This window comes from Odontesthes bonariensis, chromosome 23 (genome assembly GCF_027942865.1).
Source record: "Odontesthes bonariensis isolate fOdoBon6 chromosome 23, fOdoBon6.hap1, whole genome shotgun sequence".
NCBI classification, from domain to species: domain Eukaryota; kingdom Metazoa; phylum Chordata; class Actinopteri; order Atheriniformes; family Atherinopsidae; genus Odontesthes; species Odontesthes bonariensis.
The window spans coordinates 9,308,059-9,329,762 of record NC_134528.1 but is presented as its reverse complement, the minus strand read 5'-3'; the positions used below and the strand labels follow the sequence as shown (position 1 = coordinate 9,329,762).

Sequence of the window (21,704 nt, the reverse complement as noted above, 5' to 3'; positions counted from 1 at the left end):
GTCTCCTGTCGACACAACTGACCGTCCACCAATAGGATCAAAGCCTCCACTTACAGGCCCCGCCCCCCGCCTGCAGAGAGGTGTTTGGTCAGCCTGGACTGTGTGTAAGTTGAAAAGCATTGCAAATATTTCCGAAGACCACTGCTCCGCTAGTTTTTAATACATATTTCAGCGATGAGCGCGTTGTAAAACACTCGGGAGGGGGGGAAACCATAATGTTCTGGCATAACTTTTATGATGCCATTTGTGACCATAAAAGGAAAAAACAGAGCTCGTCATCAGTAATTTCTCTGTGAGATGAGAATGAAAAGTACAGCTCTGCATCTCTGGAGATATTCAGTAGAAAATACAACAGTCCCACACAAGCGATTTATCACCAGGTTGAAGAATAAAAACAGCTTCTTTTGGCTTTTCCCTGTCGGATCTGACTGAGGCCTCATGTTTGAAGGCTTCTGTTTGAGAAGCTGGACGGCACGCGCTGACTCCCACCGGCCACCGCGCTGATGTGAGTGCGTCACCCTCTGTACAACAGATGCAAGTGCATAAACGGTGAAAGAATCTCCACCTTTTCAAAGAGCAAAGTGAAGAAATATACGATCATAAAGCAATTTCACGCTTTTATTTATTAATTTACAATATTCTTAACGCACTGAGTCAGATATTAAGGCATACATTCAAGTATTTAGCTGACATTCAGGAGCAATAAGTAGTTGTAATTATCAATAATTCAGAAAGAAGTAAGGACAACCTTAAATGTTACTCATCATCATCATCATAGTTTATTTATAGAGCACATTTAAAACAACCTCAGTCGACCAAAGTGCTGTACAGAAGCAAAAGCAAAATAAAAATAATCATAAACACTACAACAACAAATACAACACAAGGGATACTAATACTCAACTTCACCTTTTTGTCACACACAAGAAAAGCATACATTTCACCATCAAACCTCTCCTTATATTCACTAAGATATAATTCATTCTACTGGATTCACAAAAAAAAAAATAATTAAAAACCGACAAAAAGTTTATACACACGTTATTTCCACTGTACAAGCAGCGAGCCTCCAAATGTGAGTCATTGAGGAAGCATTGGCCCAAGACTCACCACAGTTGTGGGTGACGTAGACCACACAACGTCATGTAAGTCGTCAGACTTCCAACGGTGGAGGGACGGGAGACGTAGCTACCCAGGAAGTGTTGATCACCAGCCACAGATCAGTCTTAACGCCATTATTGGATGTTTGAGAGGAGAAAAAGAACTGATATACTCCTTTGACCGGAGCCCTGAAGACGCTGGTTCTCCTGCTGAAAGCTCGACCCACATTCACCTTGCTGAACCTGATTCTGTTAATTTTTCCAGTGATTTGCCCAGGGTAGGAAGCAAAGAAGTGGACCTTTCCATAACGGGCTGAAATAGGGGAAATTATTATGATAATAATTGTTATTTTCATTAAAAACTGTGACAGATGAACTGATAAGAAACTCATCATTGAGAGTAAAGAGCTGCACAGCTTGCATGGATAATATTTAGTGGCTTTCAGGAACCACTCTTTAGATTCCTCTGCTGGTTATTGGGGCTCAGGCTTAGAAACTACATAAATGATCAGCAATATCTAGCAATGTCATTTATGAACATTCTCTTACCCCCTGCTGCGTCCTGTGAGCCGAGTTCCAGCCTCGTTTTGGTGTTGATGAAGGTAGTCCGGCTAGTTGGCTGGGGCTTAAAAAATAAAGTGTTTTGCTTCTCAAAACAATATGCGTTCAAAAGAGTAATACATTTGCATCACAAAATGGTTCACCAGGAAAAAGTCAGACCTCACAATCGCTTGGTGCTATTTTCTCTTCATAAATGATGTTGCTAATATGGGATGTTATACAGCTTCATGTCAAAAGAGGCAAACTATCCCTTTAAGGGTATGAGTGAAGGGTATGAATCATTCTGTATTGACTAAAGAATGTTCATTATTGTACTGACTGACCGACTTCCTTCTGATGTTCTTTCTCAGGGTTTTTTTTTTGCACTTCTGAATGAAAACAGATATAAGTCAGTTTCTGATCTACAGTTTGGAGACAGGATCTAATGGAAATCATAAAGAACCTACCCGAGTCAGTGCATTCTGCTGAAGTGTTGTTTGTTCACACTTCAGACTCTCCGTCTCCTGTAAAAAGAAGAATTTTTAGACACATCAATGTGATCATTACCTCATTTAAAGGCCAGAAGATTATTGCAGATTCACAACACTTTAGAATTCGTGTGGTAATTTTTGACAGATAGATGGAAATGAGTCTTGCATTCAATCTTAAGGCAGATTACTTTCTTTTCTTGAATGGACACGGACATACACTTGAATAAAATACCTATATTTCAACACATAGTACAACATATTTGAGATAAAATCTAGATTATCACTTAGCGATATTAAATTAACATCAATTTTAATCAAAAGTTTAATCAAATTGTTGAAATTAGTTTATTTGGATTCTTTAAGGTCTTGTGTTCAGTTTGATTAGTCATTAACAATTTTGTTTGGTTTATAGAATGACATAAAATACATAAAAGACATAGATTATGATATCGTAAAGTCCAAAACAAAAAGATGTTAACATTTGTGTTGTATAAGAGGAAGAAAAAATTGGAAAATCTTGATATATTTGGGTATAATTTGATGGAGAATGTTTGAAACCACAAAAAGTTGTGGCTGGATTTCCTTTTAATTGAGAGATCAGCTGACAGGGCAGCAGAATAGTAAAATACATACAGATAGTTTCACCTCCAAGGGCTGATTCTCCATGCTCCAAAGATTCAGCTCAGTCCAACACAAAGAGAAAGAAGATGGAGCTAAAACTAGGGTTTTTGTCACACAACTCTGTCAGTAATTGGTTTGTCTCTCTTTATGATTCAGCTCAGAAAAGTTCTGCCTGCGCAAAACAAAACAACATCTGTAAAGTCATGGATGATTTTATGCTTTATCAGCCTTCTTCTAACTTTGATACATCTGCAAACAAAACTCATACTCGCAGAATTTCCATTTCCCGGGCAACCAACTGCACAAGATGACAATGTTACGAAGATAGCCGCAGCTCAGACAGCCATCTGGAGAACACGACGGTTACATAAAAGATTGATTTTATGGGCCTTCCGATTCCCACTGTGATCACACTCCTGAACATGTGCATTCATAGGAGCAACATTCCACTTGTGGTTAACATCACTTTTAATTGTTGACTGAGTTCACATTTAATTTGATGATTTAATTACACCTGAAAGATAAAGCATAGATATTTTAAGCTGTACCCAATTTACCCTGCAGAGGGCTGCGGGGAGCTGGAGAACAAATCAGCAGACATTAGGGGAGAGATGGAATTATAATGCTAAACAGGTTACCAGTCTGTTACTGGGCTAAAAAGCAGGGCTTTATTATATAAAGTCATTTTCTGACAGTTTAATTTTACAGCTGCAGTTTTTCATGATGATAAACAGAAACGCACCTTGAACTGTGCAAACATCAGCCTGCTGTTCTGTCGACAGTGTGTAGAATAAAAGACTTCACCAGAAAACAGGCCAAATAAGAGCCGAAAGAACAACAAAGAAACATGTAAAATACTTTGAAGCAGCATTTTAAAGTGAAGTTCCTCCTCATTTCAGCATGATGAAAAACTCAAGCCACTGTCTGAAAATCACAAAGAAAGTAGAAATGACAGAACTCAGTTTAACAGCATGTGTCCGGCTCATCAGAGGTGTTAGTTTTCACAGACAGGTTGCACACATAGACATGAAATGAGTATGGTGGGAGCAGTTTTTCTGTCTGTATGGTCAGCAGAGTGGCTACACTGTAAAAAAAAAGGTTGTTTTTTATTCATTGTTCTTGTCATTATTCCGCATACAGATGGGTGATGTGTGAAAATAGCCAAAATGGCGGTCACTGACGGTCAAGTACACACAACACTCCTTCAAAAAGGTTTGACATCATCATCACAGAGACTAGACAACATTCTTTTAATGTTTTTTTTTCTGGGAACGCTCAGAAAAGCCTCGATTTGGACAGAAATAAGGAGTATTTTTCTTAAATCCAGGTGCTGTGTTTCCCCCCTTTTTCTCTCACCTGGATCAAAACATGTCTTGATGATCAAAACAACGCACGGCAAATCGTGCACGTACTTTCAACTGGTTGTTTCTATCAAACAGACCACCAGAGGGTAACAGCGGCAGCTGAAGCTGAGCAGCAACATAATAATCACCCCGTTTACTTTGTGTCAGGATGGATTTTATGACAGGAAACACCTGCATCACTCTAATTACTACAGTTTTTGTCTTTACGTAGTCACAACCAGCTACTTTGCAAAAGTCTTGAGCCACTTCTGATATCTTTACCTGTTGCGAGGGGAAACAGGAAATAGGTGCAGTGAATAATTCAAACATGAGCAAAGTAGATCAGGCAAAGACAGAGTTTGTGCTACTCTCATGAGCTTTAAAGTCAGTATCTGCTCTGAGCTCCTTTATTCTCCAACACAGCCTGAACCCTCTCAGACGAGCTCTCTGTCCTTTCTTTAAGGAGTCTTCAGGAATAGTTCTCCAGGCTTCTTGAAGGACATCCCAAAGCTCTTCTTTGGATGTGGGCTACCTTTTGTTCCGTTCTCTGCCAACATGATCCCACACTGCTTCAGTAATGTTGAGCTCCGGGCTCTGGGGAGGATTCATCCCTCCATCAGACCTGCTGCCACTGATTTTCAGCCCACTTCTTGTGTCCTTTGGCACAGCTCAGCCTTTTCTCCCTGTTTCCCTTCCTTAAGAACGGCTTCTTGACAGCCACCCTTCCATGGAGCCCATTTCTGATGAGGCTTGGGCCAACAGCAGATGGATCAGCTGAAGGTCCAGATGCATCTCTCAGCTCCTGTGTCAGGTCTTTGCTGGATTTTTTCCTCTTTCTTAAGGACATCACTTTCAGATCCTGTTCATCTGCTGTAGATAGTTCTTTAGGCCTGACACTTCTGCTTTTGTCCAGTTTCCTCAAATGTTTTAAGGACACACTGCACACCTTGTTAGGGATGGGAATTGTTAAGAATTGAGCAATTCCGGTTCCATTATCGCTTATCGATTCAGTTCTCTTATCAATTCTCATCCAGTTATATAGTACAAATATAGAACAATATATAACTTTATATGTCTAAATCTGCCTCACTCTTGCAGTCCTCATCAGTTAAATGTTAATATCAGATAGAAATGATCTTACGTCTTATTATATTATGAATGCATGAATAATGCTGCCTGGTTGGACATGTCGCAGGAATGGGGTTCTTTCATTAGTAATATTATTAGTGTTGTTGTTATTAATAACTGCTCTGCTCAAACTCGTGGGAGACATACTTGTTTCCTGCTGTTTCCATAGCGACAGCGCCAGAGAAATTTACATTATCTTTTTTTTTTTCAGCAGGAGAAATACAATGTGTGGCTGGAGTCTGGGACAAAAGACCCAAAAGCGTGACTGTCACGCTCAGTGCGTGAGACTTGGTCCCTTGAAAAGCGGAAGGGACGGTTGGCCACCCTACCTGAGAGCCCTGCCTTACCTGGGACTTTGGATTCCCATCCCTACACCTTGTACACAATAAAATCATTTTTATAGCTCCCATGCAGACTGGAATGGGAGGCCATCAATCCATTTTTTTCTGCATACCCAAACAATGAACTCAAGAGTGAACTCTAGACTTTCTCCAGCGATAGTCTCCAGTCCCTCCTAGGTTAGCCCGAGATGCTCCCAGGCCAGAGGCTACATATAATCCCATCCGGCAGGTTCTCCTCCAAGGTCATTCCTGCCCTGAGCAATAACCTTGTACAATGACCACATCAGCGCAGTTATATGCACGGTTGAGCCATTTATTTCTACCACTGTCCTTGTTCCAGCTTACATTCACTGGAGGGGAACCTGTGTTGACATTTAACTGAAGTATGTCTGACTTTGATTGCTTCGATGACCAACATGGTTACGTGCATTTTTTTCTACTGTTATGTAAACTCGCTCTATGTGTCAGTAGTTTAGTTTCACTCTGTGATCTATCGGCCTCTTTATTTGCTAAAAACACATCAATAGAAATTGTGTCAGTCTTATTAGGCAACCACTGGAAGATATCAGTCATTATGCTGCAATGCAAATATGAGTGGGAGCTTCAGGTCATGGGTCAATGAGAGATTGAACCGAGTTCAGTAAGGTTGTAGCTCCTCTTACATGAGCGTACAGTTAATATTTGTGGTATTGTAGTTCTTACCTTCTTTTTTTACTCATTCAACCTCATGTCCAACTGTTTACACACACTTATATACATCTATATATATGTATATATATATATATATATATATATATATATATATACATATATATGCAGTGTTGTATAAAGTACTGAAATCTCACACTCAAGTAAAAGTATAGGTACCCCTCCAAAATATGACTTTGGTAAAAGTTCAAGTCACTGACTGAAATGTTACTTGAGTTAAAGTCTTAAAATATACGAAACGTCTTGTACTTAAAGGGGAACTCCGGGGCATTTGAAGCGTGTTTCCATTGCTAGAGGTTGTCAAATAATGACAGTATGACACAGAGAGGTGCGTATCTGCGCTCCCTGTGTGAAGATCGCTCTGTCCGCACAGCATGTCATGCGAGGCTAATACGTGGTGGCTAAGGGGCAAGCGCTAACCCTTCCACGTAAAACAACAACTTGCACACTGCAGAAACGTCACACCACTTTATAAACCATCCGACAATAAAGTCACAAGCCTTACCATCAAAACCATATGCATGGTTCTCACATTACTGGCATGGGGACGTTACAAAACAACTTTATAAACAGCATGTAACTCACCGGCTGGTTGTAGGCTCGCGCATGTGAAAGCCCAAAAGAGTCAATGGACGATACTCCCATATCCAAAGCAATTATATTCTCTAGAAAAACTGCGTTCAAGTATTTAAAACATTACAAGAATATTACTGGGCATGTATTGTTGTAATGTTTTAAATACTTGAACACAGTTTTTCTAGAGAATATAATTGTTTTGTATATGTGATTATCGTCCATTGACTCTTTTGGGCTTTCACATGCGGGAGCCTACAACCAGCCGGTGAGTTACATGCTGTTTATAAAGTTGTTTTGTAACGTCCCCATGCCAGTAATGTGAGAACCATGCATATGGTTTTGATGGTAAGGCTTGTGACTTTATTGTCGGATGGGTTATAAAGTGGTGTGACGTTTCTGCAGTGTGCAAGTTGTTGTTTTACGTGGAAGGGTTAGCGCTTGCCCCTTAGCCACCACGTATTAGCCTCGCATGACATGCTGTGCGGACAGAGCGATCTTCACACAGGGAGCGCAGATACGCACCTCTCTGTGTCATACTATCATTATTTGACAACCTCTAGCAATGGAAACACGCTTCAAATGCCCCGGAGTTCCCCTTTAAGTATGAGAATTACTGTAAAAACAGATGTACTAAAGTAATGTAATGAAAAGTATAAGTAAAAAGTAAACAAGGCAAATGCAGTTTGAATTACATTTTTTATATTTTGGTAAACTTTGAAGGTCAAATACACTTAAAATCTACACACAACCAAGTGCAGGCAAAATTTAGACCAGGTTTAGACAGAAAATACAAACTTTGTGAACCTTTAAGTTTTTCTTCTTCAAGTAAGGTCAGTGCTGAAAATGAGGCGTACATTACACCATTAAAGCTGCAGTCTGCAACTCTTTTTCAAGCATAATGCCTGGAACTGTCCGGGGATTCTGAAAGTACATCAAATACCCCAATACGAAAAAAAATGAGTTCTCTAGGTCCCCTATATGTCCCGCTAGGTCCCTCCAAAGCCAGCAGGTTTGTTTACAAAATTGCAGACCGGACCGGTAAAAGGTAACCAATCAGGTTAGGAGCTGGGCTCTGCTGCCTGTCAATCACCGATTGTGCACGCGCAATACAAGGTAGGCTCGTCCCCACGCTTATTTATCAAGACTATTGAACTTCATTACGGGCTAGTCTACTTACTGTGTCTTCCATGATCGCAAATGACAGGTGAGTTGATGAATGAGGAGTCGTGTACGCGCATCTGGCGTGCACGTAGACGTGCACGAGTTCTCATGTGTTTTGATGGGGCGGGACAGGAAGTTGAATAACTTTTTATTTTTCGGTTAAAAAATAAGCATTTCTTGCATTTTGCGACTACAGAGGTCACCGTTTTCAACTTCAAGCGTTCTGATAGATCATGTAAACTCTTAAAATGCCAAAAATTAGGACTTTACGTATGACAACAACAAATCCTGTAGACTGCAGCTTTAAGAAAAAAATTAAACAAATGAGGCTGCTACTGTTATTGCCATCATTATAAACAAAATTTAAAGAAAAAAATAGGAGGGAACTGCAGCTTATCTGGCATCTGAAGAGGAAGACTTTTTTTTGTAAAACTACATAAAAAACCTAAAAAAGGGGAGTTTCTGTAAGATAGAATTTCCACGTCTTTGGGCATGCATAACATGCATGGGGTCAAAACACTGTTGCGTTTTTTCTCTCTCTCTCTCTCTCTCTTTTTTTTGTAACGAGTAACTAAACCGAACAATGAAAATGTATTGGAGTAAAAGTATGCAATTAAGTTCGGATATATAGTGAAGTAAAAGTGAAAGTTGTCAAAAAATTTTAAACTCGAGGAAAGTACAAAGTATTCCAAAATATACTTAAGTACAGTAGTGAAGTTTTTTTACTTCGTTACTATACAACACTGTATATATGTATGTGTATCTATGTTCCATGTTCCTGGAAAACTTAGTGGCCTGTACAAAACAACAAGTTTGAGATGAGTCAGAATTCCTGTGCACATCAACGCTCACACCACATATTGGACACGGTGTACTTTGGCAGTTGTTTCTGTTGCTAAGGAGAGTTTATCAGGACCTTTGTTTGCATAATAAGATGGAGGACACCACTGGATTCTTTCCACTCCTCGACGTTCGTGGTGCCTGAGAAAACAACCTTGCTTCGCGGTAATATGTAGATCAGCTGCCGCTGGACCCCTATAAACCTGAGAGTGGTTGTAAAACAAGGCCCACCTGACATCTGCTGCCACGGGATGTTTCATTCATCAACAAAAACCGATGGGCAGTGCCAGAAAAGCATGTGAGAAATTAAACAGAACTGCTTGATTTAGAACTGATTCGTAATTTTAAAGCTGGAGTATTGTTTCATTGGTTTAGAAACCGTTATAAATGAACTATTTAGACATTTCCATTAAGTTTTTAAACAGCTCAATGAATAGAGGTGAAGAAATCCTACATTAGTTATCAAAAACAGAACTAAAACCTGTGTAATGTGGTCGAATTTCACCGTTTTTCCAAAAGTCAGAAGCTAATATATTCCTTAGGAAAGGCCGTTTATGTATTTCTTGTAGTCTGGAAATATCAGACAGAGTATGCAGTTATAGTGGACATGGGATTACATCATATATATATGTAATCATGATCACATGGGCATCCAGGAGCTGAGCTGAGGAAAAAAGAATGAATACATGCTCTGCTTTACAATAATAGAAATGAAAGAAGGTAAATCACAAACAAAAGTTAGAATAAGAAGTACTAAATATGATTTAAATTTACTCAGAAGTAATCATCCTCCAACATTGCAAGGCAATGCATCTTTATTTATATAGCGCATTTCATACCACAGGCAACTCAATGTGCTTTACATAAAGACAAGGCATTTAAAAGAACAGCATAAAGCAGCTATTTAAAGAGAAAAAAAATAGAATAAAAATTAAAAACACAGTTAAAAGCAATCAAAGAAGAAGGGGAAAAGAAAGATATAAACTTAAAAGGCTGCCAAGTCTGGTAAAACTTCTTGGGGTTTTTTATCATGCTGTATCTAATTCTCTCCATGTGGTAAGGCCTGCCAGCCAGGTCCTGAAGAGGGGTACGATTTCTGATTTCCAGTGCGTCAAAATCAGTCTCTTTGCTATTATTGTTCCATGCATAATGGTGTTCTGGACAAAGAGGGTATGAGTAGATAAAGACCCGAGAATAACTTTTTATGTAGTTCTAATCTTCAGATCATTGACTTAAATAAAGACGAGCATGATTTTGAGCTAAAAGAGGGTGGAAGGATCATTTAGGTTCAGACTTGACTTAACTAAGACCAGGGGCGGAGCTATAGGCGGGTCAGGCGGGGCAACTGCCCCTGGGCCCAGGGCCCTCACCCACGTTGGGGAAAAATTAAAAAACAACACATAGTTCCCAGTTTGTTTGCATCGCAATGTTCTATGTTTAAACATTCCAAAATGTTTTGTTGCAATCTTTGCAAATAATGTATATAGTTTAGCCTAACCCAGCCACTTGGATGCAGTCAGCTCAAACAGGTGCCGGTCCCAAGCCCGGATTAATGGGGAGGGTTGGCGTCAAAAAATAGCCTTCTATTCTCGTCACTCGATGGATGCGATGGACATGCTTTAATGTGGGTGTACGTGTGCGCGCACCGGAACGAGGGGGCCTGGTCAGGATGTTTTGCCCCTGGGCCCTGTCCGCAATTGTTCCGCCACTGACTAAGACCCATACATCCCTGTTCTGCATTGAAATGTTTTAGGTTTTTTTGTGTGTTTTTAGCTCATGAAATCAGATGATGATTATATTGTGTTACATTTAATTCGTCACGCTCCGTCCTGCCGCTGCTCATGTGTTTTTGTTGCCGGTGGCAGATGTCAGATGAGCTCATTTTACAGTCAGTCACAGGTTTGTACGGGCCAGCAGCAGATGATAAAAATAAGGTCATGACGTCGGATTGTTTTCCCCACGCCTGGCAGCCACTGTACAGTACACTGGGTGGGAGGTTAGATCCTGCTGTATATGTAAGGGGCTCATTAAAATCTGCGTATTTCTGTTGCACTGCCAGAAACCAAACCAAAGACTCCTATTCTGATCCCGGCTTGTTTCATTTGAGTTAAATTTAGAGGAGGAATGTGAAGCATTTCACAACAATGAGCGCTGATTAAAAAGTAGACTTTAAAGATTTCTGAAACAGAAAGATTTTTGGATTTTTTTTTTTTACTAATAAGCCTTATGGTCCTTTGGGAGCTCAACAATCATTACCCCTGTGCAGCAACAACAACCTGCCAGCATGAGTCACAGATCTAATAGGATTAAATGATTTTTACAGCTTTGCTTGTACAGAGAAGATAAAAGAGTTTGTGTAACAACTGTGAACTGAAAAGACCCGAAACTTTAAAAATCTGGTTTCGCTGGACTCTTATAAGAGGTTGTCGAGCGACTTGGAGGCGGAAAAATCTGGCTGCAGATGTTCTGACTGATGCACTAAATGTTTTATTTAGTCTGTCGGATTCTGAGTTTTTTAATGTATTGAATTCTAGTTTCACGTTTTTTTGTGTGGGTGTTTGTCTGGAACTGTTCAATGTATTTAACTCTTGAAAAAGAGAGTTTATAAAAGCATTATATTCTTTTATTTTGTGAATGTGGAAGCTAAAGGAGTGCAGACCCTCAGCATTGACAATCTAATGGTATTCAGTTAACCTGAAGGCAGAGGTGGAAAGAGTACTGAGAATCTGTACTCAAGTACAAGTGTTACATTGCTTAAATTGTACGCTTTTCTAAGCTAATCTATAAATATGTCAAAGACAGTGAAGATGCCTTGTTGAGGAGAATGGGCAGACTGGTTCCAGACTCCTGGTCTCGTGCTAAATGTCAGCAGAGAGCTGGGAACCTGAATATTAATTTGAGATGCAGCTCAGCACTGTGCGCCAGGTTTTTTAACCAAAAACAGCTCAAAAAAAGTGAAATTACTGCAATGATATGACTATTATGAGGCCAGAGTGTAAACAGATGGCACACACATGAATCAGGCTGACCAATGGCAGCTTTGCAGACTGATCTCAGCCAAATTAATAACCTTAACACGTGAAAAATAAGAAAGCAATATCATACAAGTACAGTTGTAAAACCTCTTCCTGCAGTGTGTTTTTTTTTTAGATTAGACATCGCGCACAACTCATCCTGCAGTTTTGACAAAAAAACTCAAACAAAAATACATCTGCTGCAATTTTGGGTTGCATTTGGTGGGAAATGAATGGGACTTTTTACAGAAAAAGATTTTAAAGAACCCTCGCCTGCTTGCAACCCTGTCACTCCAGCACGTCACTCAGTACGGACATCGTTCAAAGTTTAAACAGGTCAGAGAAGACGAGACTTTTACTGACTGAATAGAATTATTTGATATATTTTATGATTGTTATGCCTTTTTATCAACTTCAACGTGACTATCACTGCAACAGGTCTCGCAGTTCTCTCTTAAATCTCCCCAGATTGCAAAATGCGCTCATTTAAACTCATGTCGACTCCCAATATATTTGAGCTCTGACTTTTCTGTTCAGATTTGGAAGTGAAGCTTCTCTTTAACATGCCATGAGAATTATATGATATACAGCAGATTAATTTAACTAGTAAATAGAGCATCTTGTTGCTTTTTTCAACTACTTTTGAGATGTTTCCTTATGATTAGGCAGGTATACAGTCTGGATGATTCAAAATTTGTGTTTGGAAGCATTTGGTTGGTCAGGTGCTCTAAATAGACGTCAAACAGTCCATCAATAGGCTGCACAAACAATGTTATCCACTAAAGGCAGATATGGAAGCATTAGCAATGGTCAAATCAAGTATTTGGTACGTTCCAAGAAAAAAATGAAAAGCACGTGTGAGCCTCAGGGACAGGAAGGCCAGGTTATTGTCTCCTACAATAAATCTCAGAAGGACAGATCAGTTCTGGAACAGTGTTCTTTGGACAAATGAAACAAAGATAAATGAGCACCAGAGTGACAGGAAGAAAAGGGACTTGGACAAAGGCTGAATCAGCAGAGCTTCACGGTACAGACGAGCAATGACCTGAAACCTCCTCTGGAAGCAGCCTGAGACATTTTAAAGTTAAACGATTGCGCTGAAGTGATGGCAAAGGATTCTCAACAATGTATGAAAGATTAGCCTTTCATTATCATGTCAGCCTGTATAAAGACTTGTTTTTATTCAACTTTTTTACCAGTTTTGACTTAAAAACCCTGAAGTTAAAGCCAAGAGTTGACTCTGTAAGCCCACATCCATCAAACAGAGTGAGCGTGAAGCTAAAATAACCAGAAATGTGTCAGTTTTCCCTGTTGAATTCAGTGAAGAACAATATTTTCTCAGCCTCGTGTTAAATATGTGCTCCTTCCTTCTCTTTTTATACATTAATGCATAAACCTTGAACGCTCCGTGGCAGAAAAAGCCAACAGAAGTCGGCTATTATTAGGACTCCCCTTTAGGCTGTTAGCCTTTAGCTGAATGAGCGTCACGTGCTCTGAATATCAGACCAGCACAAAGACCGTGCCTTGTGGGTTTACTGGCTGTGACCTCCGTCTCACTGGGCTCCGGGCCAGAAGAGGCAGGAGTACAGTGAGATCCATCCGGTCCTTTTCTGGAATGATAGTGGTAATGGAAAAACAACAACTAACTGGAAACTTCTTCAGAGCTTTTTTAGTACCCCGGGGTCTGGTGATGGGCTGGCTGCAGGATCCAGTTGCTCAGCTTGATCTCATCACCAGCATTAGAACAGATCCAGTTTCTCTGTTTTGTTGCTCCGTCTTACTCCTCTTTGCTCGGCTTCATTCAACCACAGCAAAGGAGATAATCCTCCGATTGATATCACCACCCGATGTTCCCGAACGCACGGTGTGAAATAACACAACGGGGACACTGTGCATCCAGCTAGTCTCTCTTTTTATTTACAGTATTTACAATACTTTCTGTCACAGAAAAAAGTGGGGCTATAAAAATAAGCTTTACATACTGCATGATTCAGATAAATACAAAGTAAAACTGTTCATTTCAACACTTATGGACCCAGAACATTATTTGACACAGCATAGAAAAAGCTCCGACTCCGACTGGCCTCACAAACTGGCAGAGAACTCAAGCACTGGGACTGAATAACACCTGCCTGCAATGACTTTGGGTAAAATCATTCAGCTTCTACACAAGGCTGGAAATACTCTCGTGGCTCGCTGTGAAACGATAGAGAACTCGGGCTCCACTGAGCTATATCTTCCCTAATATAGAACTCGCCGTCCCGGTGGTTATTACAAAGGAATACAATCAGCCTGGTCCTGAAAACTGACGTGAAGACAACAGTCAGTGGGAACGCCGTTAAAGGCCGAGACACCAAAAAGCCTGCAGAACTATTCATGCACGGAAAAAAGCACACTTAATTTCAAAGTCTTACATTTTGTTCAAATCTTCAAAACAGCGTCACAGTACAATAAAAACCGAACAAGGTGCAAATATTAGTTTTTTTAAAAGTTCAAGTATTTAAATAAACTCGCCTTTGGGGGAACTTGTTAGAATAAGGCATGAATGAACACCTCCCTGGGGAGGGAATACCTCCACGTATCAGTTGTAAAAGCTGCTGGATGTGTAATGACTTTCATTTCTTCCCCTGTTTACTCTTGTTTTTACACCCAGAACAGACCTGGGCGCCTCCGCCTCTCCCTACCTGCACACGACTCTTTATTTCATCAAAGTCTCTTCGGTGATTCTGTCAACCGTCCGGTTAGTAGCCCGTTTGTGTTTGTCTATTGTTCTACACAAAAAAAAAACTAAATGGATGACAAAAGCTGAAATCAACACACTACTAAACACAGGCTGAAACTGCTCTGGTCCTGGGAAGATTCTCTTGTTTTTGTTTTTTTTAAAAAGGTCAAGTGCTCATCTGCCCTGGCAGATGACGTCATGGGAATATAAGAACACATTCTGGAGGCTTCGTGGCCCCAGGCACACCTGGAAGGGATTCTCGCTAAACCACTTTGTAGTTGCGCAGATCGAGGGGCTCTTTGCTGGGCACACACCAGTCATCAGCTTCTTGGCACATTTTGTAGTTCTTCAGAGCGGTTTTGTTGTACACCGGCAGCCTTTCGATGGAGTCTGTGGACAGCGCCTGGAGGGAAGGAGAGGAAAAGATGTTTTTACCTGCACAGGCACCGCAACAAAAGTGTGGAAGTTTTTCTGTGCCATCAGACTTTGAATACGAATTTCTAATATTGAATTTTTACAGCATCAAAATCAGACTTAATTTGTAAAAAAAAAAAAATCAATTTCTATAAACAAAAATCAGTGGAAAAAACAGATCAGCCATGTGATGGTGCTTTGGGGAGTGAGTTTACTTTATTTTCCATTTGTGTTAGTAAAATTGAGTAATAGATATTACTAATATCTATTGATCTGATCTGTCCAATGGAGCATAACTTGATTGGCTGCCGTTGGATGTATTGAGACAGGGATCGATTGCTTCTCCCTGTTTACATGGATGTTGAGCCTGTTCTTTTTCCACTGAATTTTTTCTTTAGATGTTGAATTTTTTTTTAAATGTCGAATTTGTTTTCACTGATTTTTGTTTTTAGAAATTGTTTTTTTTTACACTGTTGATATTTCAAATTCAAAGTCTGATTTTGATGCTGTAAAAATTCAAGATTAGAAATTCGTATTCAAACTCTGATGGCACAGAAAAACTTCCATACAAAAGACGCGTCACTAAGCGGCTTCGACTAGATTTGTCACGTGTTGCAGGGTTTCAAACTCCTGGTTGTCTCGTCGCAGTTTTCCCGCCCGGCTTACCTTCAAGTAGATGACGGCGTCTGTGCCGAAGCCCTCCATGGAGTAAAGCTGCAAGTCCCCCTGGAAATACTTGGCGTAGAGGCGAGAAATGGGAAGACCGTAGCCAAAGCCAGCCTGCACAGACACAGAAGGGAGATCAGGGTTGTGACGAGAGAAGATTCCAGGGATGCAACCAGGTGGCAAATGGTGCAATTAACAGCATCTTTATGCACGCAAAGGAAATATCGTATTTGTTTTTCAGTGCAATCAGAAGTGCAAAGACGGTAATCCCCCACAGCGCCCCTGTGGTACTTACCAGCGGTGGCCGTGTGTGGTCGCCTATCTGTGGCGCGGGAGCCGTGGAGTACATGTAGCTGAAAAGGTTCTCAATCCTGCGAAATGGGACGCCGCCGCCCCTGTCGCTCACCTGCAGAACAGGATGCAGAGAATGACGCTCGTACAGTGCTGAGCCACAGATATGCAGATAAGAAGGCAGCAGACAGGCGCCTCTCTGACATGAGCGTGGAAGCTATGTGACTTTCTGTTTGTTTTCTCAGCATTCTGTCCTGCTGCCAAAGGACGAAGCTCTGCATTTGTACTTTAGTAAGAGCCAAATTTCACGTGTAGACAAAATGGAAATTGATTTTAACCTCTGAGGAGTGCAAAAAAAGTTTTTGTTAAGCATATCCGTTGCACCCAGGGGCTCAAAGACCTGGTGATGTGTCCCAATGAGCGAAAGGCGCTGACACAAGGTTTATGGGCTCTATGAGTGGGAAAGCACACATCCCATACAGCTAATCTTATCAGAGCTTAGTAGGTTGCAAGTAAGCACCGTGCTGAAATGAGGGCAAACTCATGACATAACAGGCACAGGGAGACATTTGGAGGGAAAAAACAACAGGGTGGAGAATTTAGCTTTTGAAGTCAAGGCCTCTAATCGTGTGCAATAAGGCTATAAAACTCATGTACTCGATTCAAAACAAATCAGAAACCTGGGCAAAGATTAACTGTGTGAAAACCTTTTATCCTCACAAGCTTCGCTGAATGTGTGAAGCATGCGCTGGTTCACACAGAGCTCTAATCCACTTGCTATTAATATAAAGAATTAAAAGATTATGAGAGGAAACCCCTGGGACCAACCTGCGCCAAAAAAAAAAAGATTCTACCTGGAGGATGTGTGCAGATGTAGAAGGTGTTGTGGGCCCTATAAGCCCTTTGATGCACATGTATGACTATCATTCACTTCACTCAAAGGCTTCTAATTCTTGAGCTGAACTCACCTTGATTGACATGTCCTCACCGCCAAGAGACACCATGACTCTGATGGGTGGGAGGCTGTTGCTCATTTCGTGAGTCTCAATTGTAGCTCTCATGGCATTCTACGAAAAGAAAAGGAAAATCTAAAGTTGGAAGGCTTTCGATGTCAGTTATCTGTGTTTCTCTGAAAACTGAAGGCTGAGTCTCCTACCTTGAAGAGCTCAAACAGCATGTGGTAAAGATGAGAGGGCACGTACACCATGCTTACTGGATGATTGCTCTTCTTGTCTGCACAAACAAAAAAAAACGTGTTTCTTAATTTCCCGACGACTTCACACGTGATTTCCATGAGGTGTTTGCTCCAGAATCTTTTGAAATCTGGTTTGAACCAACAGTGATGGGCCTATATGGGCAGCACTGAGGGGGATTTACAATGAATTGAATTCCAATTGGCTTGAATTGGACTGTACTATTTAAGTGCCTTGAGATGACATTTGTTGTATTTGGCATGATATAAATAAAAATGAATTGAATTTAAATTGAATTTAATAGATGCAAACTTACGGTTCATCTCTTGCAGCACCAAGTCAGGAGAGCAGAGGTAGTACTGTTCACACAGCATCTTGGCACTGTGGTAGGCGTCTGACAAAATGAAGAGACATTTAGGACAAAAATGTCAGACATATTGGCCACAGAGAGGATTTAAAAAGGCAAATTAAACATACATTTCAAACTACTGTTCTTCTTTTTTAAAACAGAGAGCACACTTACCCTGGACTACATCTTCCACTTGGCAATGAGGGTCAATGCTTCCAATGGTGTTCGGGTGGATTGGGTTAGTTGTGCCATCAAAAACAAGAGCTGCGGAGAGTCAAGAAGAAGAGAAAATAAGAATTTCACGTTGAGTAGAACAGAACGCCGTGAATAATCTCCTTTTAATCAACTCTAATGAAGGCACAGTCACTCAGAATCAATCCCAGTGTGGCACTGATGCAAAGATTTGATTTTTTGTTAAATAATACAGGATGAAAACCGGGGGGGGGGGGGGGGGGGGGGGGGGTCTTTGGGCACCTCAGGATTCATTCCAATTCAGGGGCTACGATTCGATTATAAAACGATTATTGATGGGTCTTTAATTTATGTACATTGATGCACTTTTTCACAACATTTCTTTTTGTCTCACTTGAATAAGCATTCATGATTTTCCATTTTGAAAAGCTGTGCATTTGTAATAAGAAACAAGAGTTGAATTCATTTACATTATATTTCAGAAAACTAATGGAACCGTCTGTTTTACTTTATCTAAATAATCGAAATTTGAACTTTTGTGAATCGATTCAGAATCGTCCGAATAGCGATGCATCTAAGAATCGGACATTTCCCCCTCCGCTAATGAAAAACTTTATGTTCGACATGCTTAATTTTGCTGTAAGTGTTATCAGCAAAGCTAAAGGTTTATCCGAGCAAACATGCAACTAAAACATGCCCAAACGAGGCTAAAAATCTCCCAAAGAAACAGCAGCAAACTGGTCTGTATCAGACTCTCAGACAGTTCTGGTTTAGTGTGTGGAAAGGTTCTGTAAGATTAAGGTTATATAAACCGTGAACCATTACACGTCAGATCTGTGATAAGCATCAGCAGTCTTTGTTCCACAAGCCTGATTATACAACCTCTCAATCACAAACACGGCTTCATTCTGGAGCCACAAAGTGCCGTTCAAGCATTTTTCAATCTAACATCACGTGGATGCAAATGTTTGAACCATTCTTTCTCTAAGAACTGGACTTTATTGGGGGTAAAAGACGTGTTTTAAGGTGACACGCTGGGTTTCCCTCCTGTTTTCCAAGTAATCGTGGCGCTAATGCAAAGAGCAGAGCCGGTAAGCAGAGCAGCAGATAGGCTATCTGCTGTGATTACACCGGAACAGGCCCATGCATGACAGCTCTTATCATGTGAGACGTGCCCGAGCAGAACTCCTCATCATCTGCTGTTTTGTTTGTATATGTACAGTATGTAGATAAGGAGCTGAACCCTGTTTTTGTGGTTAATTTGCGAGATAAATGGAAATCAAGACAGCAAATGATAGAAAACTATAATTAAGCACCGACATTCTCCTTTTAGAGTCTTCATCAAGCAGACTTAAGCATGGATGAGGTAAGGAATTAATGGAATATATCTTCCTGCTTTTTTTAAAATTTATTTTAGTATTATTATTGATTTAAATCATATAGCTGTTGTATGTCTTTTAATTTATTCTTGTATTTTGTTCTTTTAATTTTTAATTTTAATTTTTTCTGTACAGCAATTTGGTCAACTGAGGTTGTTTTAAAGTGCTTTATAAATAAAATTGGATTGGACTGTGTAGGGTTACAAATCAACATTTAGGAAAAAAGTAAGAAAATAAAGAGAGAGGGTGGCTGAAAGTTGACTCACTGTGCTGGTTGATGAGCATTCGAATGGAGATGCGGCTCATGTAGAAGCGATCCAGGAAGTACTGGATGTTCTGATTGGTGACAATATCCTGCGGAAAGGCCTCTTTGTATTCTATGACACCTTGTGCCATGGTTGGTGCGACATCGTTGTGTCTGTTTCTGATGGTAACCAAGGCATCAACGAACCTGGGGAGGAAGGAACAGACAGTCATCCAGCTGTCAGATGTTTCTATCGCAGATGTGCATGAATCTACGGGGCTTCTGCTCCTCAACATAAACTTAAACTTACTCTCCGAGCACTCTGTGGTCATCTGGACTCTTGTCTAAGAATTCAAGGATCTCCATTAAACTCTGAATATACCTGAAATAAACACAAATAAACACGTTTTCACTCACATGCAGCACGTTTTTAATCACAGTGCTCAGAGAGGGAGCAAAAATAGACCATCCTCAAAACTCAGGTCACATGGCCTATGACGAGGAACTGGGGTAAAGTTCAGAGCTGCAGCCACTCCCCACAGACACCGCTCGGAGCCAGTTGGAGTGAGTGCAAGTTGGTCTGTTATTGTCATTCTGAGCATGATGTAACACATGGGGGGGAATACACCAGACCAGGCAGGCTGCAGCAGCTGTGACTGGGATCATATCTTACACCAAATAAGGACGAACAAAGCAGCAGGAGAGCCACAAAAGAACAAAAATAATCCTTTTGACTCACCATCTCTGCACCATTTGCACAGAAGGAGTTGTGAGCAGTTTGTCAGGCAGGAGGTTAATCTCCTTCATGATGTTTGAGAGTCTCACGGGGAGTTCCTGCCTCAAAAAGACGAAGGACGTCTTCTCGCAGGCATTGATGGAACCTGAGTCAGCACAAAGAAAACAATAATCAGGGGCTACAAAAATTCATTTTTCAGCTGAGTGGGAGAAACTAAACAGACTATTACACAAGATATTGGCTCCCACGTTTCTGGGAATAGTTCAGATGTCAAAGTTTTGGACTGTTGCAAGAGAAAAGCTAACAAAGTGAAGATGTCCACAAGGCTTTTCCATACACTGTGATGTTTAACTGCATCATCAATACTAATAACAAAGTTATTACCAAATGAAAATAACAAATCTGCAGTCCTACAATGATCATTTCAGTCATAAACCGATTTTTTTTTGTGCAATATTTATCAATATTTTCCAAAGCTAATAACATTTCTTCCATGTTTTAAACGTTTTTTCTGCATTTCTCGACACTATGATCTGCAGACCGAGACGATTTTTCTGTGATCACTTCTTAGCAGAAGTAATGCAGTCCAGTGCACTCTTTTCTGGGCCCAAATGGTGCAGCAGATCTGATGCAACACTCTTAGCTGAGAGCTTACTACTGTTCACAGGCACCGCAGAGCACATGTTCAGTCTGATATGCATCCATTTACAAAATAACAACCGCAATGAGACACATTAAGGTGCATTTTCTTATCTGATCTTAGCGACAAACTGTCCAAGTAGCCACCTGAAATGATCTATTTCAGCGGAGATGGACACTCACCAAAGTCAATAAACTGCTTCATGGAAAGCGGCGATGGAGAGAATTTGGAGAAATGCTCGATATGCTTCGGCGCACTGGCCAACGCGGCGTTTTTCATTATAAACCGAACGAACTTCATTATTGCTGCTTGGAGGTCTTCGCCTCTTCTCTGTCAACAGCGTCTGACACTGGCCTTTCTTAGATGTACCACTCCGTTTTCACAGCATCGATCTACAGCAGGAGGAGGCTGCGTGCGGAAAAATAGAAAGCCTCAGCCAATAAGAACAGAGGGAATTCTGTTTACGCTCCAGACGGACCAATCGAAGGAGTTGAGAGGCGGGCTTAGTCCTTATTTGGTCCTCCCGGGATGGAAACGTCTCCAGGACAGTTCGAACAACAACTGAAAGAAAGTCACAAGCCTGTTGGAAGTAACAGGTCAGACCGGCATTCACTTTGAATGCTGTTTACCAGAAATGGAAGGGTGGGTGGGGGGGCAGGGACATATAGACAAGCAACCGACTCATGACACAGAAGGAGAAATGTTTATATAGATGCACATATTAGGTTTACTACTGGGCGTAAAAGCTTCTAGAATCTACCTACAAAAATAGATAAATAACTAATTTACCAACTAAATAAATTATTAATAATAATAATAATAATAATAATAATAATAATAATGTTACGGGGTAACAATAAAACAGAGATGGGACCAAGTCACACATGTGCAAGTCTCAAGTAAGTCCCAAGTAATTTTTTCTTAAGCAAGTAAAGTCAAAGTCAAGTCACCTTATTATTGCAATTTTACCTGCAGAATCTGATCTTAATAAAGTGAAAAGACAAGATATAAGTAA

The 21,704-nt window shown here is 40.5% G+C and overlaps 1 protein-coding gene across 1 annotated transcript; it reads right to left on the bottom strand.

The window, feature by feature from the left end:
- Positions 1-13,758: 13,758 nt before the first annotated feature.
- On the bottom strand, positions 13,759-21,094 carry pdk2a (pyruvate dehydrogenase kinase 2a). Its single transcript, XM_075456953.1, has 11 exons — positions 20,872-21,094; positions 20,053-20,194; positions 19,624-19,695; positions 19,336-19,520; positions 17,673-17,762; positions 17,466-17,543; positions 17,113-17,189; positions 16,925-17,023; positions 15,961-16,071; positions 15,666-15,779; positions 13,759-14,988 (listed from the first exon to the last, which is right to left on the bottom strand). The coding sequence occupies exons 1-11, from the start codon at positions 20,987-20,989 to the stop codon at positions 14,848-14,850; spliced, it is 1,227 nt and encodes a 408-aa protein (XP_075313068.1). The 5' UTR covers positions 20,990-21,094; the 3' UTR covers positions 13,759-14,847.
- Between the last annotated feature and the right edge of the window lie 610 nt (positions 21,095-21,704).